This window comes from Carlito syrichta, unplaced genomic scaffold (genome assembly GCF_000164805.1).
Source record: "Carlito syrichta isolate Samal-C Ts95f unplaced genomic scaffold, Tarsius_syrichta-2.0.1 Scaffold315300, whole genome shotgun sequence".
NCBI classification, from domain to species: Eukaryota; Metazoa; Chordata; class Mammalia; order Primates; family Tarsiidae; genus Carlito; species Carlito syrichta.
This window is the reverse complement of record NW_007259396.1, coordinates 167,410-186,827: the sequence shown is the minus strand read 5'-3', so window position 1 is coordinate 186,827 and position 19,418 is coordinate 167,410. Positions and strand designations below refer to the sequence as shown.

At 40.0% G+C, this 19,418-nt stretch overlaps 1 protein-coding gene across 1 annotated transcript in view; it reads right to left on the bottom strand.

The window, feature by feature from the left end:
* ASCC1 (activating signal cointegrator 1 complex subunit 1) overlaps positions 1-19,418 on the bottom strand; it is a 125,176-nt gene that overhangs the window by 44,786 nt on the left and 60,972 nt on the right. Inside the window, exon 7 of the mRNA XM_021706158.1 lies at positions 14,850-14,969. Coding sequence (XP_021561833.1) covers positions 14,850-14,969 — 120 coding nt within the window. The remainder of the gene's footprint in view (positions 1-14,849; positions 14,970-19,418) is intronic.

The following is a 19,418-nucleotide window of genomic DNA, read 5'->3' as shown; positions in this document are numbered from 1 at the left end:
GCCACTGCACTCCAGTCTGGGCAACCGAGTGAGACTCCAACTCAAAAAAAAAAAAAGATCCTACATAGGAATGAATTTCATTCCAAGATGGCATTCTTAAGTCCAATTTGTTCTTAAGTCCAACAAAGTTAGCTTAGGTACCCAACTAACACAATCAGCTATATAGTACTGTACTGTAATAGGTTTATGAAACTTTTCACAAAAATAATACACAAAAACAAACACAAAAAATAAAAAAATTTTTTAAATCTTACAGTACAAGTACCTGAAAAGTACACCAGAACATGAAATAACATACATGACTGGACATGTGAATGCACATTTGCATCTTTGAAAATTTGCAACTTAGCTGGGCGTGGTGGCTCATGCCTGTAATCCCAACACTTTGGGAGACCTAGGCAAGAGGACTGCCTGAGCCCAGGGGTTCAAGACCAGCCTGGGCAAGTTGGTGAGACCTCGTCTCTACAAAAAATAAAAAAATTAGCTGGGGTGTGGTGGTACACACCCAGGGTTCTAGCTACTTAGAAGGCTGACGCGGAAGGATCAACTGAGCCCAGCAGGTCGAGGCTGCAGTGGCTGTGAGCATGCCACTGGACTCCAGCCCAGGCAACAGAGTGAGACTCCCACTAAAAAAAAAAAGGTTTGCAACTTGGGTTCATATGTAGGGGATTTACTGTAATGTGATCCTATTTGCATAAAATTATATGCCTAGACAATAACTCTCAGTGGTGTTTGCCCTGGAGAGGAAAACTGGGAGAGTTGGAGCAGAGGTAAAAGGAGTCATTTAATATTCACTTTACCCATCTAAGAAGTTTTATTTTTATAGGGAAAAACAACTGTGAAAAGGCTTGCTGTAAAAGGAAGGTGGCAAACTATGTATGGTGATGCTGGGCTGCATGGCTGTGGAATTTTTTTTTTCTTTTGAGTTGAAGTCTCACTCTGTTGCCCAGGCTAGAGCGCAGTGGCTCGCTCACGGCCACCCCAGTGTCAACCTGCTGGGCTCCGGCAATTCTTCCACCTCAGTTTTCCAAGTTGCCAGAACGACAGGTGTGCACTACCACGCCCAGATAATTTTTAATTTATTGCAGAGACAAAGTCTTGCCAAGTTGCCAGGGCTGGTCTCGAACCCACGGGTTCAGGCAATCCACTCACCTCGGCCTCCCAAAGTGCTGGGACTATAGGCTGAGCCACCGAGCCCAGCCGGTTGTGGAATCTAACTCTAATACATAAGTATACCTCTCTCATCTTCTTCTCACCAAACTTCTCAAAAGAGTAGACTATATCTAATTATTCTTAATGTCCTTTATCTGACCCATCATAAGCAAAGGCTTGATGGTGAAACGGAGCTGGGTCAAGTCATAATTTTACTACTTATATGTACATACTAATTAACCAACATTGTTTTTTAAAAAATTGTTTTTAAAAACCAGATAATCTGAAAGAAAAAAAAATACTTGTTATTCAGAAATAACTACTAGTAAGATTTTTTTTTTTGAGAGATAGTCTCGCTCTGTTGTCCAGGCTAGAGTACATAGCGAACATAGCTCAATGCAGCCTTGAATTCCTGGGCTCAAGCAATCCACCTATCTCAGCCTCCTGAGTAGCTGGGACTACAAGCACATGCCATCACATCTGGCAAATTATTTTATTTTATTTTTGTGGAGACGGATTTCACTATGCTGCCCAAGCAGGTCTCAAATTCCTGGTCTCAAGTGATCTCCCCGCTTCAGCCTTCCAAAGTGCTAGGATTACAGGTATGAGCCACTGCACTCCAGCCTGAGCGATGAAGTGAGACTCCAACTCAAAAAAAAAAAATTAGCCAGGTGCGAAGGTGCGCACCTGTAGTTCCAGGTACTTGGAAGGATGAGGTGGAAAGATCATCTGAGCCCTACAGGTTGAGGCTGCGGTAGCCATGAGCATGCTACTGCACTCCAGCCTGGACAACAGAGTAAGACACTGACTAAAAAAAAAAAACAAAAAAACTCTTGGAGGCTGGGTGTGGTGGCTCATATCTGTAATCCTAGTACTATGGAACATCAAGGCAGGAGGATTGCTTGAGCCCATCTGTTGGAGACCAGCCGGGGCAACATAGCAAGACCTCGTCTCCACAAAAAATAAAAAAATTAGCTGGGCTCGGTGGCTCAGCCTGTAATCCGGCGCCTTGGGAGGCTGAGGTGAGTGAATTGTCTGAGCCCGCAGGTTCGAGATCCGCCTGGGCAACTTGGTGAGACCTCATCTCCACAATAAATCAAAAAATTAGCCAGGTGTGGTAGCGCGCGTCTGTAGTTCCAGCTACTTGGAAGGCTGAGGCAGAAGAATTGCCGGAGCCCAGTAGGTCGAGGCTGCGGTGGCCAGGAGTGGCCACTGCACTCCAGTCTAGGCAACAGAATGAGACTCCAACTCAAAAAAAATAAAAATAAAAAATAAATTTAAAAATTCGCCGGTATGATGGGCACGTGCCTGCAGTCCCTGCTACTCGGGAAGTCAAGGCAGGAGGATCAACTGAGCCCAGGAGGTTGAGGCTGTGTTGAGGTGAGATCATGCCACTGTACTCCAGTCTGGGTGACAGACTAAAACCGCCAACTCAAAATAATAATAATAATAATAATAATAATAATAATAATAATACAGCTCAGAATAAAGAGCCGACTTACTTTCTGGAAAGGCTATATTAATTTATACTTTAACCACAGTCATCTTTTCATGTCACTTACCAAACATGTACTTAGTTTTCTTCTATTTTTAAAATTTGTCTTTCTTTTAACAGATTAATTATTAAATAGCTTTAAGATCCTTAACATAAGGGCCATTTTACCCATTTTTGTATTCCTTATGGTATCTAATACAGTGCCTGGTACTTTGTAAGTACTAAACTACTTTTGGGGCATTTATGTTTTGTCTAGCCTCTTGTTAGCACTTTTTCTAATCTCATCAATTTTAACACTCTTTAAAATATTTTTTAGTATGCTATGCTACCTGCACATAATAACAATTTTGTCTTCTTTTCAATCATTTTATAGCTTGGGTATAAAACTTTCAGAATAATGTGTTTAATGTTAATGATAGTTATAGACAATCTTGGTGGTTTTTTTCTGTAATGGAAACAGACTTAGTATATTTCCACTCAATATAACTATAGATTTAAAGCAGAAACCTATCATATTAGTCAATATCCTTCTATTTCTATTTTCTGAACGTCTCTAATAAAAAATGGGTTGAATTTTGGCCAGGTGCAGAGGCTCATGCCTATAATCCCAGCACTTTGGGAGGCCGAGGTGAGAGGACTGCCTGAGCCCATGGGTTCGAGACCAGCCTGGGCAACTTGGTAAGACCTCATCTCTACAATAAAAAAAAAAATTGGCCAGACATGGTAGTGTGTGCCTGTAGTTCCAGCTACTTGGAAGACTGAGACAAAAGGATAGCCTGAGCCCACCAGGTCAAGGCTGCTGTGGTTGAGAGTATGCCACTGCACTCCAGCCTGGGTGACAGAGTGAGACTACAACTCAAAAAAAAAATGGGTTGAATTTTATCACAAATCTTTCAGGCATATATTTAGATATTATTTTTAATTTGACCTATTAAGTAGGATATTATTAGATTTCCTGATCCTAATTCATCTTTGTATTCCTGATATGCACTAGCTTAGTCATGATGAATCCTATTCATCTTTCTCCTACTCTCCACTTTCCGAAAATTACCAAATCCAGCAGATTTCACTACGCTTGCATCCACATATCAACTCTCATTGCTACTACTCTAGTTCAAGCCTTTTTTGCTTCATACCAGGACTATAGTAATGGCTTTTAAATACCTACTCCTCCTCTTCCTGATTCTTCATTTACACATGTAATGTATAATTGTATAAAATTGATATAGACATTTGGGAAGAAGTGACATTTTTATAAAACTGAGTCTATCACTAAACATAGGCAATCTGTCAATTTATTCATAATTTCCTGCAAAAAAAAAGTTTTGCATATGCTTTGTTATATTTACTTCTAATTACCTTAAATTTTGTTGCTATTGTAAATAGAGGATGTTCTCTCTCTCTCTCTCTCTCTCTCTCTTTTTGGAGTTGGGTTCTCACTCTGTCGCCTAGGCTGAGTGCAGGGGTAAGGTCACAGCTCACTCCAACCTTGATCTCCTGGGTTCAGGCGATCCTTCCACCTCAATCTCCCAAGCACCTGGGACTAGAGGCATGTGTCACCATGCCTGGCTAAGAATTTTTTGTAGAGATGGGGTCTTGCTATGTTGTCTAGGGGTATTTTCAAACCCCTGGACTCAAAGAATTCTTTCACCTTGGCTCCCCAAAGTACTGGGATTACAGGCAGAGCCACTTTGCCCAGTTGGTGTTTTCTTTTCAATGATGTTCTCTGTTGCTGGTGTACAGAAAAGCAACTGATTATACAGATTGTATAGCCAATAACCTTCCTAAACTCTCTATTTTTTTTAGACATAGGGTATCACTGTTGCCCAGATTAGTCTCAAACTTTTGTGTTCAAGCAGTTCTCTGGTCTTAGCCTACCAAGTAGTTGGGAATACAGGTGCCTGTTACCGTGCCCTAAAGTCTCTTATTATTTTCTAAAACTGGATAATTGTAAGCAACCTTATTTTATTGCTGGCCAGAAAGTGTTATCTGTGATATACCAACTCACTGAAATTTATTAAGCCTTACTTTATGATCTAGCATGTAATCAATTCAGTTTTTTTTGACTGTTCCATGTGGCTGAAAAGAATATGAATTCTAGCTGGGCTCGGTGGCTCAGTCTGTAATCCTGCACCTTGGGAGGCTGAGGTGAGTGGATTGCCTGAGCCTGCGGGCTCGAGACCCACCTAGGCAACTTGGCAAGACCTCATCTCTACAATAAATGAAAAAATTAGCCGGGTGTGGTAGTGCACGCCTGTAGTTCCAGCTACCTGGAAGGCCGAGGCGGAAGAATCACTGGAGCCCAGCAGATCAAGGATGCGGTGGCCGGGAGCGGCCACTTCACTCCAGTCTGGGTGACAGAGTGAGACTCCAACTCAAAAAACATAAAATAAAAAATAAAGAATATGAATTCTCTAATTGCTAGGTACATAATTTCAGAGATGACTATTAGATGAAGCTTGTTAACTATTAAAATATTCTAACTTTATATCTGCTTGGTCTAACAATAATTGAGAGATGTGTTGCAATCTCCTCCTGTGATGATGGATTTCTCAATATCTCCTTAATAAAAAATTAATTATACCAACTTTGCTTAATCTACTTAGAGGCTGTTCTATTAGGGTCATACAAGTTTAGAATTGCTATATCTTCCTGCTAAATTGAACCTTTTATCATCTATAATAATCCTCTCTGTTGCTAACAATGCATTTTTTTTTAAGTTTACATTTGATATTAATTCTGTTATACCAATTTTATTTTGTTATTTGCCTAGCATATCTTTTTCCTTTGTATTATTTAATCTTATGTAGATATGTTTCTTACAAAAAGCATATACTGAATTGATTTTATAGCTAATCGTGTAATATCATTCTCAACCCAGGTTAACTCTATTAACAGAATTTGTAATTACTATATGTTTGGGCTTCTTCCCATCATCTTACTTTCTAATTTCGACTCATTCTACATCTTCCTATGTTTCTTGCCCCTTTTGAATTGAATGTATACTTGTTCCTTTTTTTCTCTTTTCTTTCTACTTGTTTGGAATACACAAACTATTTATTTTTAGACTTTTAAATTTTTATTATGCCCACTTAGCAAAGTCTGAAATTAGTGAATATCTCAACAACCTCTCTCCTGAAATTAAACAAAAGCCTAGCATACCTCAACTCTAGAATTTCCTTTGGTTAGTTTTGACTTATATGCCGTTAGCTGACGCTTAGTTCTATCATTTCTTAAAATGCCTCCTATATATAAAATAATTACTTTATTCAGATGACTTTATTTATTCACCATCACTTTCTGCATCTTATACTATCCTTCTTGCATCTCAGACTTTCTGGATTCATTTTCCTTTTTCTGAAATAGGTCCTTGGGAAGTGCCTTTACTGTGGCTATCTCACAGTGATAAATTCTCTCAGTTTTTGTTCATCTATAAGTCTTTATCTCTCCTTTGTTCTTTAAAGATTTTTTTTTTCTGAGTGCACAATTTCAGGTTGCTGGTTACTTTATTCTCAACATTTAGAAAATAGTATTCTGCTGCCTTTGGCTTATGTTGTTGCTACTAAGAAGGCTGCTGTCATGATAAATGTCAATCCTTTGTAGGTGGCTTCTTTTAGGATCTTTTCTTTCTCTTTACTGAGCTGTAGTTCCATTACAATTTATCTTGGTACAGAATCTTTTTATTTATTCTGCTTGTATTTAATCTTTTTCCTCTCATCTATTGCTTCTGCCTCAATCCAAGCCCATCCAAATTCTTCAGACGGCCATCTGTACCACACTGCCTCTCCTCTTTATGCCCCATCCACACCTGGCACGTGCCAGGCTTTTTCTTGCCTCAGGGCTTGCTCTGCTCTCCTTTTGCCTAGAACAAAAGGTGGAAGAAGCCTTCCCACCACTCCTAGCCTGCAAACTCCCACTCCATTAGCTCTCAGTTCAATAGCAACTCCCTGAAGAGGCCTTCCTTGACCATGCTCTCCCCTGATCTAAACTACCACGGTCTTTTCTCTCTGTTACGGAGTCCTATTTTCCCCGTCCTCAGTCTTTATCCCACGCAATTATATATTCATGTGTTGTTTGTTAATGTCTATTTTCCCCATTAGTTTGTAATCTACACTGGGGTAGTGACTGCCTCCAAATCTGGCTTTATTCACTAATCCATATTCAGAGCCTAACATAGTGCCTGGCAAGTAGGGGGCTTTTAGCACATTTTGGTTGAAGAAACAAATGGCCAGATGAAAATCCAACTCCCTTTACAAGGCATCTGACAGTCCTTCCAGATCTGGTGCCAACTCTGCAGCCTTGTCTTCCACCTCTGCCCATTCCCATCTTATACATCTATTCAAAGACACACTCTTGAGTGCCTCTGTGATTCAGCACTTGCTGTTTATTCCCATTCCCTAAAATGCTACTCCTTTAGCTGGCCAACACCCTATTCAGCAAAGAGGCCTCCTCTGTGAAGCCTTCCTTTAGGAAGTTTGCCCACACCTGAGCAGAGTTGTCTTGCCCACCTCTGCAGCATTAGCTTCTAGAATGCCAGGAGGGTCTCTGGAGGTCCCTAAGACTCTTTTGGGAGGCCCTTGAGGTCAAGGCCACGTTTACAGTAGTTATACGATATTATTTGCTTTTTTCACTGGGATGACATTTGCCACTGATGGTGCAAGAACAAGGATAGGTAAAACTGCTGGCAGCCTAGAATGAATTACAGTAGTGGCATCGAACTGGACTAGTAATGGTATAGTAGTATATTCTTCACAATACAGTTCCAGTTGGTTTTTTTTCCAAGCCAGTTTCATTTATCCTTGATAAAGCAGTAAAAATGATCAGTTTATTGAATCTCAGCTTTTGAGTGCCTCATCTCAGTGAACCTAATGACTGCCATCTCCCTCCTCTGGAAGCCAGATACCCTGGGGTCTACTGACTCACACATACTGGGCATTCAAAGAATGCCCAGGGGAAAGAGGGCTGGAAATGCCACACAGGGTGGAATAACTTTTGGTGCCATGTCCCTGAGGAGAGAAGAAGGAATGGGGTTATGAGAAAAAGTGAAGGGAGTAGCCTCATCAGAGCTAACATGTGCCAGTCTTCAGAAAAATAATGAAACTGATTGGGTTGAGAAAGATGAAAATGGGTAAACTGTGAGGAAAATGGAGAATGATAATGAAGCAGCTTTGTGTTCTCAGTAAAATGTGAGGAAACCATTCTTCTGAGGGGGCAAAGGTAGAGGCCTGAGAGAGCAACAGGTAGAATAGAGTAGCCAGGGTTCAGCGCTGAGGTCCTAACAACAGCTGACTACTAGCTAATGACTAAAAGTCTCCTTTTCAGATTCCTTACCAGTCAGGTTTTACCAAACCAAGAATGCATCGATAAGTGTAACTTTACGTCCCCGCTCTCTGCTTCCAGAGGAAAAATCTGATCTATGTGGTTCCATCCTTTTAAAGGTCAGGTACTTCACATTCAGTCATTTTTAAGGGAATCTTTGATTCAAAATGCTGACTATGAAAGCATACCAAAAGAGTTGAGTGTTTGTACTACAATATGTATTTTATTACACAAAGCTCTTGTATTGAGCTGTGACTTTTCATAAAAAGAAACACAAAAGATTGAATGGTCCTTAAAAACAGGGTCATGTGTTACTTGCTTCTGTATCAATTTGTATTGCCTTGCAAAATACCTTGTATAAATGAGGTATTCAAATCGTTTGTAAATTAAATTAAATAAGAGGTGAATAAGTCCCTTAGCATAGATTTGGGAAGGGGAATTTATAACTCTTTTTGAATTAATACGAACGTGGCTCTTATGAAGAGAAACTGACAACAGAAAAGAGAAACCAGAGCAGCAAGAAAGGTAGAAATTACCTAAAAATGTTCTTGGTTAATTACACTACTGGATTCGATGGCTATTTTACAAGACCTTTTAATTTACAAAGCCTTGTCAACAGGAAGTGCACAAAATGTGTAAGGACTACATCTGTGGGAAAATCAAGTATGTGTTCACCTTCTGAGCCCTAACTGTTCCATTAGTGTGAGGACAAATTATGTCTGAGCACTGTCTTCAAAAGACATTGAGTTTCTATAGCTCTTATTTTCTTCTGAGTTCAAACCTCTTAATTCTCTATACATAAGACCTATAGAACTAAGGGTCTAACCATTAAAGCAAAAGGTAAACAGACCCAATGGAAACACTCAAAGTAATACTTTCATCATCTTTTCCCACTGACCACTCTTCCTCCCTCGGGAGCCACCAAGAACAGAGTAAATCAAAACTGTGGAATCAGTGTCATATGTATGTTGAAACAGCACTGAAGCCCTAGATTAGGAAAAAAAAATCACTATTTTGACTAAAGCAACACTGCAACCCATGTAATTTTCCATATGGTTTCATGTTAACTGCATGTCTATAGGCTAGCACAGACTTTAGTTTTACACCAGTAAAGTTTACAAAAAGGGACCCAAAAAAACCCAGAATAATCTTTTGGAGAGCAGGTCCCTTGTAGCACAGACTTCCCCCTTAAAGTAAGTGTTCTAGGAACCAGTCGGCATCAGTGTACCAGCTAGGGTTGTTGTGAAAGGATGCATTTGGCTTCAGTGAATTATTTTGGAGATTCTTTCAGTATGTTTGCCCATTTCATGATGGGTGATTTACAAGCAGATCTGCCCATACCTCACTGAGTGTTCAGCGGTTTTGGACCAAAAATGGCATGCCCCCATGCCCCATCCTCCCTATTCTCTTGATCTCTCCTCGAGCAAATTTGTTCCCCCACCCCATGAAAAAAACCCTCAAAGGGAAGTGTTTTGTTGATGTGAAAGAGGTGAAACAAAAAACGGCAGAAGCACTAAATTGCATCAAAACTGATGAGTTCAAAAACTGTTTTGAGCAATAGAAAAAGCACCTCAATAAGTGTATTGCATCAAATGGAGAGTACTTTGAAAGTGACTGACACTTAAACATGTAAGAATAAATACACAATTTCTTAATAAATAAATTCCAGGCTCTCCCTTGTAAATTGTAAAATTTAACTATGCAATTTTAAACTATGCACAGTTGCACAATAGGATGTATCTTATACAAAATTTTGTAAAGATTAAGTGGAGATAACCTGATCTAAGCACAATGCCAGACAAGAATAGGTGCTAACCAAAAGTTAGTTATGAGTATAATTTTCCTGGAAACTATGCAATCTAACAACAATAGGACCAACAAAAATTAAATACGCTCCACTATAGAAAATATGAAAACAAATGAACAGACTCCAGGCTGAGTGGCCACAATGCCCCATAAAATTATATAGTAAATCTAGGAAATAAAAACCATGACTTTAATACATTTTAAAAATGAGTCAGTCCAAAATAACTGGAAATAGTTCTATTCACAATAAGCAAAAAGAGGAAACAACCCAAATGTTCATCAGATAGATTGATTAACAAAATGTGGTTATCACCATACGATGACTATTATTCAGTCATAAAAAGGAATGAAGTACCGTGATACAACTTGGATGAACCTTGAAAATATTATGTTAAGTGAAAGAAGCAGGACACAAAAGGCCCCATATTATACAATTCTATTTATAGGAAATATCCAGAATAGACAAATTCAATGAGACAGACAGAGATAAGTGGTTGCCAGAGGCTGGGGAGAGCAGTGTATGGGATGCAACTGTATTTAATGGGCACACGATTTCCTTTTAGGGTAATAAAAATGTTCTGGAACTAGACAGTGATAATGGTTGCACAATTTGTTAATGGGCTAAATGCCACTGAATTATATACTTTAAAAATGGTTAAAGATGATAAATTTAATGCTACGTGACTTTTACCTCTTTCAAAAAAAAGCAGGTCAAAATGTTCCATTTTACTCTAGGAATAAGAATTGGAGCATAGTCCGTCATACTCAACTTGGCATATACACACTGAAAACCTTTATTATGGTATAGGGGTTCAGGGCATGGCTTTGCTATCTATATGTTCCTTAGGTAGATTACTTAAACTCTCTGAACTCCCCTGACCTATAAAATAGGCATAATTACAGTACCTATCTTACACAGATGTTGCAAATGGGGATAATACAATCTAAGCACAGTGCCAGGCAAGAGTAATTGCTAACCAAAGTTAGTTATAATTTCCCCCAAAATTATGCAATCTTCAATGTTAGAAATAAATTTAGACCAGAGGTTTTCACAATGCCATCTGTAGATCTCTGGGGTCCTTGGGATTCTTTTAGAAGGTCCATGAGGTCAAGACTACTTTTATAGTAGTCATATGACATTATTTTTTTTTTCTCTAGGATGACATTTGCATCGATGGTGCAAAAACAAGGGTGGGGTAAAACTGCTGACAGCCTGGTGTGAATTACAGCAGCGGCATCAAACTGGACTAGTGGTATATTCTTCACAGTACATGTCCAGTTTTTTTTTAAGCCAGTTTTCTTCACAATACATTTCCAGTTTTTTTTTTAAAGCAGTTTCATGCATCCTTGATAAAGCAGTAAAAATGATAAAGTTTATTAAATCTCAGTCCTTGGAGCACACTTCTTTTAATATCCTGTGAGATAAAATTGGCAGTATGTATAAAGGACTTGGTCTGTATACCTAAGTAGACAGCTGTCTGGAAGAAAAGCACTTGCGAGCTGCCTGAATTGTAAGCTGAACTGGTCTCAGTCCATGGAACGCCATTTTACTTGAAAAAGCCAACAGACAAATTATGGTTATTCGGGCTTGGCTGCTTGGCAGACATTTTCTCAAAAAAGAACTTCAAGAAAAACAATAGTCAATATTTTTTTGCAAATAATAAAATTCGAGTTTTCAAGTGAAAATTAGAATTTTGGAACATGCACATCTGCCACCATGAGCTTGACTACTTCCCAATACTTAAAAATTTTGATGAAATTAGTAGTGATATTAACATATTTTTAATATGTAAAATGAAATGTGTCACCATTTGGGAGATTTGCATAATTCAATGAACCAGTATTTTCTTTCATCCTTCCCTCCCTCCCTCCTTCTCTCACTCTCTCTCTCTCTTTCTTTGAGATAGGGTCTTGCTCTGTCACCCAGGCTAGACTGCAGTCTCACAGCTCACCAAAGCCTCAAATTCCTGAGTTCAAATGATCCTCTCTGATCCTCAGCATCCTGATTGGCTGAGACTACAGACACATGCCACCACACCCAGCTGATTTTTTTTTTTGTAGAAATGGGGGTCTCTCTATGTTCAGGCTAGTCTTGAACTCCTGGCTACAAGTGATCCTCCTGCCTTGGCGTCCCAAAGTGCTGGGATTATAGGTGTGAGCCTCCGCATGTGGCCGCCCATATTTTCTAAATGACTAATGTTACAAAATTGTGCATGGGTCAAACATCCAGGCAAAATGCAAGGCAGACCAATATATGTTCGTGTAACAGAGTATGAATGTTCACTGACGGTTTCAGATTCCACATTGCAACTAACTTTTAAGAAACTATGGCTTGTCAAGTTTTAGAATAATATGATATATCCATAATTATCTGAAAAGACCATTAACTACTACTCACTTTTCCAACTACATACCTGTATCTGTAAGGTTGGATTTTTTTATACCTCAGTCAAAACAACATATCACAATAGACTGAATGCAGAAACAGGTATGAGAATCCAGCTGTCTTCTATTAAAAAGATTTACAAAAATGTAAAACCATGACTATTTTTTCACTAAATGTTTGAGGTTGGAGTTATTTTTCATTAAAAATATGTAATACAGACAAGAAATAATTTTGTTACTTTTCAAAAAAATAATTTAGTATCTGTTAATTATTCCTAATTTCTAAATTAATATTTACCTTATTATAAAGTTCTATTTTTGGGGGGGGAGTCGGAATCCGACTCACTCTCACTCAGACTGTAGTGCAGTAGCACGCTTACGGCCACCGCAGCCTCAACCTATGGGCTAAGGCAATCCTTCTGCCTCAGTCTTCCAAGTAGCTGGAACTACAGGCATGCGCTACCACATCCGGTTTATTTTTTGATTTTTTTTTTTTTTTTTGAGTTGGAGTCTCACTGTCGCCCAGACTGGAGTGCAGTGGTCTCTCCCGGCCACCGCAGCCTCGACCTGCTGGGCTCTGGTGATCCTTCCACCTCAGCCTTCCGAGTAGCCGGAATTACAAGCATGCACTACCACACCCGGCTGATTTTTTGATTTATTGTAGAAATGAGGTCTCGCTGACCAGGCAGGTCTCGAACCCGCAGACTCAGGCAATCCACTCACCTCAGCCTCCCAGAGGCACGGGATTACAGGCTAAGCCACCAAGCCCGGCTTTTTTGATTTATTGTAGAGATGAGGTCTCACCAAGTCCCCAGGCTGGTCTCAAAACCCTGAGCTCAGGTAAACCTCTTTCCTCAGTCTCCCAAAGTGTTGGGATTACAGACTTGAGCCACTGTGCTTGGCCTATAAAGTTCTATTTTAATCTCTAATAAGGTAAATACTGATAGATACAGCCCATATAAACAAAAGTTCTTCAGGGTTCCCAGTAGTTTTTTTAAATTATGAGATTGTGAGACCAAGAGTTTGAGAATTGCTAACTTAGATCATTCACTGTTTCTGTACAGAAATTGAAAAACAACCTACCCCATACATGGTATATCGGAGTTCTACAGTACTGTGAAGGCATTTGGTTAGTTATGACTTAGAAGACAAAGCAAATGATCCATACCAGATATCAAATTTGAACTTGGTAGAAATGCTTTGGGATATCCTAGTAATATGATCTCCTGTTCAGTACCAATGTGCCCCTTGTTTTTAAAGTAGGGTCATTAGTATGCCCTTTAGGCACATGCTAGGTAGCTAGGAAAAGAAAAATGTGGCAAAGAACACACACAAAAAACACATTTTTCCTCCCTTCCCCTCAAAATTCACTTCCAAATGAAGAGAGATAAGACATAATTGAAGCCGGGCTCAGTGGCTCAGCCTATAATCCCGTGCCTTTGGGAGGCTGAGGTGAGTGGACTGCCTGAGCCCACGGGTTCGAGACCTGCCTGGGCAACTTGGAGAGACCTTATCGCTACAATAAATAAAAAATTAGCCGGGCGTGGCAGCGCACGCCTGTAGTTCCAGCTAGTTGGAAGGCTGAGGCGGAAGGATTGCCGGAGCCCAGCAGGTAGAGGCTGCGGTGGCCAGGAGTGGCCACTGCATTCCAGTCTGGGCAACACAGTGAGACTCCAACACACACACACATACACACACACACACACACACACACAAAAGACACAATTGAGATTATCAATTCAAATTAAGAGAAAACTTATAAGATATTTTGTTGGAAAGCAAGTACATTTGGGGGCCTATCCAAAGACTCAAGATTTTCTCTGGAAGGTTTCTGGTTCACTGTGATCCCTATTCTACCTTCCCTAAATTAAAAAAACACACAAAAACAAACTACCAGTTAAAGTGAGGCTTCTCTGCTCACTAAAGGCCCCGAGTCAACTAATAAGCAGCATTAACATTGGAAATGGTTCTGGATGCCGAGGCCAGTCTCAGAAATAGCCTGGATTGCAGACTGAGAATCCCCAGAAGGGATGTAGGTAAGTAATAAAAAAAAAAACCTCAAGAGTAGACATTTTTTGATGTTTTGATAATGTTAGTGTGTGCCAAGCACTGTTTTAAGTATTTTATATACTTAAAATACTTAACCTTAATAATCCTATGAAGTTGATAAAGCTTTCATCCCCATTTTGTTCTGGTATTCACTACATCTGCATTACATCATGGTTGAAACTCCTAAATTGCCAACCTTCCTGTTTCTTATCCTGGAAAATGCCAAGGAACCACTGAGTTCCATGAAAACAAAATTGTTGCTATCAATACCCATTATCCAAGTAACTCAATAGTCATCAGACTGGCTGGGCACACCTGCAGAATCAGACTGGCTGGACATGCCTGCAGTCCCAGCTACTGGAAGGTCGAAGCAGAAGGATCCCTTGAGCCCAGGAGCTTGAGGCCAGCCTGGGCAATATAGAGAAACTTCATTTAAAAAAAAATGTATACTTATCGGGTTAAAAGTCTGGTGCTTTTTCCTCTTTCAAGATATTAGCTTACTGTTTTTTAAATAAGGAAGAAAAGATTAATATACTCCTAATAATAATAAGATCCCAGAGAAAAGAAATCAAAATGAATTAAACTTCCAAAGATGCTTTTAGGTACCTCTTGATTGAAACAAAGAAGTATTCCCAAAATATACCTGTTGGAGCCATCTTTCATGTGGACTTTGGCATAAAGAACATCTACCATGCCAGGATCATCATTCATGTATTCAATTCCTGCCATCTCTACTTCCAGAGGTTTGCCCTCAGAAATGTCACTGCAAAGGAAAAAAACATAAAAATGTTTATAACTATTTAAGCTAAGAGGGCTATTATATTTTAATACATAGTCAAATATCTCATAAGCAAAGTAGTTGCTTTTTCCTAACAACATTATCTAGTTGTCCTTCTAATTTCAAAGTTAATAAACGTTCAAGTCGGGCTCGGTGGCTCAGCCTGTAATCCCGCGCCTTTGGGAGGCTGAGGTGAGTGGATTGCCTGAGCCCACGGGTTCGAGACCCGCCTGGGCAGCGAGACCACATCTCTACAATAAATCAAAAAATCAGCCAGGTGTGGTAGCGCATGCCTGTAATTCCGGCTACTTGGAAGGCTGAGGCAGAAGGATTGCCAGAGCCCAGCAGGTCAAGGCTGCGGTGGCCGGGAGCGGCCACTGCACTCCAGTCTGGGTGACAGAGTGAGACTCCAACTCAAAAAAATAAAAAAATTTAAAAAATAAAATAAAAATAAACATTCAATGCACACAAATTGGAAAACACTAAAAAGTATTTCCAATGTCACACTATATCCCAAAGCCTATTATTAGCTCTCATCGAGACAGCCAAGTGATGACAGTTCTGATTCATAAAGACATTTATGGCTGGGTGAGGTGGATTACACCTATAATCCCAGCACTTTGGGGGGCTGAGGTAAGAGGACTGCCTGAGCCCACAGGTTTGAGACCAGTCTGGGCAACTTGGTGAGAACTAATCTCTACAATAAATAAAAAGATTAGCCAGGCGTAGTAGCATGTGCCTGTAGTCCCAGCTACTTAAAAAGCTGAAGTGGAAGGATCATCTGAGCCCAGCAGGTCAAGGCTGTGGTGGCCATGAGTATGCCACTGCAATCCAGCCTGGGCAACAGAGTGAGACTCCAACTCAAAAAAAAAAAAAAAAAAGACATTCACTGTGTTGGTCCATCTCTCAGGGGATCATCTCTCTTTATTATTTCTACAAGTTACAAACAGCATTTCACCCATACAACAATGGTGGAGGTATACACTAATACTACATCTTTAAGAGCAATCTGGTTATATTTATGAGAAGCCTTCAAGAATAAAAATACTTTACCCAAGCAAATTCCTTTTCTTTTCTTTTTTTTATTTTTTCAGAGAAAGCAGGAGTTTATTAAGAATACAGAGAAACTCCCAAGCAAGAGGGGACCTGAAAGAGAGCTGCCCAGCAAATTTCTTTTCTATGATCCCATCCTGAAGAAACAATTATAAGAAATAACTTGTGTATAGGATTTCAACTGATGCACTGTCTGAAGCAGCAAAAGACAATCAGACTATAAGCCAAATAACATAGGACTGAGTCAATAAAGTGAAAATTTTTTTTTAATCAATATTTTTTATTATGATATTGTGGGGTACAGTTAAGGGTGAGGTATACAAATATGCTTCGTCAGGCACTCTTGTTGATAAGAGGTGTCTCCCCGTCCCCAGACAGATATTTACTACTGTTAATCCCATCTCCCTTCCCCTCCCCCTCATAGTTTCCCACCACTATCATTTTCTTATAGTATTATATTGGATGGTCAAGGTCCACTATATGAGTGAGAACATGTGATACTTAGATCTTTGTTTCTGTGAGAGGTCACTCAGTATTATAGACTCTAGTTCCATCCAGATTGCTGCAAAATTCATGATTTTGTTCTTTTTTATGGCTGCATAGTATTCCATAGCGTATATGTACCACATTTTTTTAATCCAGTCCTCTTTTGATGGACAGCATGGTTGCTTCCAGGTTCTTGCTATTGTGAACAATGCTGCGATAAATATACGTGTGCAGGTATCTTTTTTATAGAGTGATTTGAGATCTTCAGGGTATATTCCCAGTAGGGGGATTGCGGGGTCATATGGGAGGTCAATATTTAGAGCTTTTAGGAATCACTAAAGTACAATATTAATATTATGAGCAATAAATAATCCACACATGTGACTATGAAAGCTTTTATGTACTGATATGAAACGATTACAGTCCTAAGTTTTAAAAAAGGGACATAATGATGAACAACATTCATGCAAAAGATGGAGGTAAGAAAAAAATATATATATATATATATATATTTGTATATATATAAAATCCCTGGAAAGATACAAAGAAACTGGTAACACTGGCTGCCTCTAGAGAGGAGAACAGATGGTTGGTGAATAACAGTGGTAAGGAAAAATTCCACTGCATATCCTTTGAACTTTTAAATTTTGAATCATGCAAATGTATTACTCATTAACAAGTTAAAATTTTTTAAAGTATGCAAAAGAAGGCTGGGTGTGGTAGCTCATGCCTGTAATCCCAGCATTTTGGAAGGCCGAGGCAAGAGGATTGCCTGACCCCAGGAGTTCAAGACTAGCCTGGGCAACTTGGCGAGACTTCATCTCTACAATAAACAAAAAAATTAGCCAGGCATAGCGGCATGCACCTATAGTTCCAGCTACTTGGAAGGCTGAGGCGGAAAGATCACCTGAGTCCAGTAGGTCAAGGCTGCAGTAGCCGTGAGTGTGCCACTGCACCCCAGCCTGGGCAACAGAGTGACGATTCAACTCAAAAAAAAAAAAAAAAAAAAGGCAAAAAAAGCCAAACACAAAAGTGTACATACTGGCTGGACATGGTGGCTCACATCTATAATCCCAGCACTTTAGAAGGCTGAGGTGAGAGAATTGCCTGAGCTCATGGGTTCAAGACCAGCCTGGGCAACTTGGCAAGAGCTCATTTCTACAATAAATCAAAAACTTAGGCGGATGTGGTGTGGTATGTGCCTATAATCCCAGCTACTTGGAAGGCTGAGGCAGAAGGATCACCTGAGCCCAGCAGATCGAGGCTTCAGTAGTCATGAGTGTGCCACTGCACTCCAGCCTAGGCAAAAGAGTGAGACTCCAACTCAAACAAAAGAAACAAAAAAAGTGTAGGTACTGAATGATTCTATTTCTAGAATGTTAAAAACAAGCACATCTAATCTATGGTAATAGAAATTAAAACAACCAACTGTGCTGCCCATTGAAACTAACTGGATTAAAAAAAAGAATGTGGTACATATACACAATGGAATATTAAGCAGCTATAAAGAAGGACAAACATAGATTTCGCAGCAACTTAGATGGACTCAGAGTCTACAATACTCAGTGATCTAACACAGAAACAAAGAACAGAGTACATGTTCTCACTCATAAGCAGACCCTGAACACTTACCATAATACTGTAAGAAAGGGATTGGCCGTAGCAGGATACTGCTGGGGTATGGGAAGGACACAATATCAATAAGGATACCTGATCTCAAACCAGGCAAAGGGGACCAAAGGGAAGTCCAAACTTTACCTGTACGATGTCCACTTGTACACCTAATCTTGAATTATACCCCACATCTTTAAAATAAAATAAAATAAAATAAGTCAGGCTCGGTGGCTCAGCCTATAATCCCGCGCTTTGGGAGGCTGAGGTGAGTGGACTGCCTGAGCCCGAGGGTTCAAGACCCACCTGGGTAACTTGGCGAGACCTCATCTCTACAATAAATCCAAAAAAATTAGCCAGGCATGGTAGCGTGCGCCTGTAGTTCCAGCTACTTGGAAGGCTGAGGCGGAAGGATCGCCGGAGCCCAGCGGGTCAAGGCTGCGGTGGCCGGGAGCGTGCCACTGCCCTCCAGCCTGGGCGACAAGAGTGAGACTACAACGCAAAAAAATATAATAAAATAAAATAATTAAAACAGTGTTAGCCAGGGTCGGTGGCTCAGCCTGTAATCCCAGCGCTTTGGGAGGCTGAGGTGAGTGGATTGCCTGAGCCCACGGGTTCAAGACCCGCCTGGGCAACTTGGCGAGACCTCATCTCTACAATAAATCAAAAAATTAGCCGGGCATGGTAGCGTATGCCTGTAGTTCCAGCTACCTGGAAGGCTGAGGCGGAAGGATCGCCGGAGCCCAGCAGGTCGAGGCTGCAGTGGCCGGGAGCGGCCACTGCACTCCAGTCTCGGTGACAGAGTGAGACTCCAACTCAAAAAACAAAGCAAAAACAAACAAACAAAAAAAAAAACAGTGTTTACTTCTGGAAGAAGTGAATTTTCTGGAAAAGGCCATGAGGGAGCTTCATGGGATGATGGGAATATTCCACATCTTGATTTAAGCAAGGTTATGCTGGGGTATACATTTGTCAAAATTCATCAATTACACCTATGGATCTGTGTATTTTATTGTAAATAAATTACACCTCAAAGGAAAAGCATACGTATATACCAATCTTTAAGTGGTAAGGTTACAAATGATATTTTGTTTTTGTTTATCTGTAATTTGGGGCCTTACTAAAATAAACGCGTATTACTTTTATGTTAAGTAAAACTCCATCACCCTTTTTTTCTTCCCAGGCTTGAACTTCAACCAGAAAAGGCCTTGTACCAAGCCGAAACTCTGCTAAAAAATCAGCTCACTCCACACAGCCTTCTCCAAGCCCCAGGAGGCTAGGCAT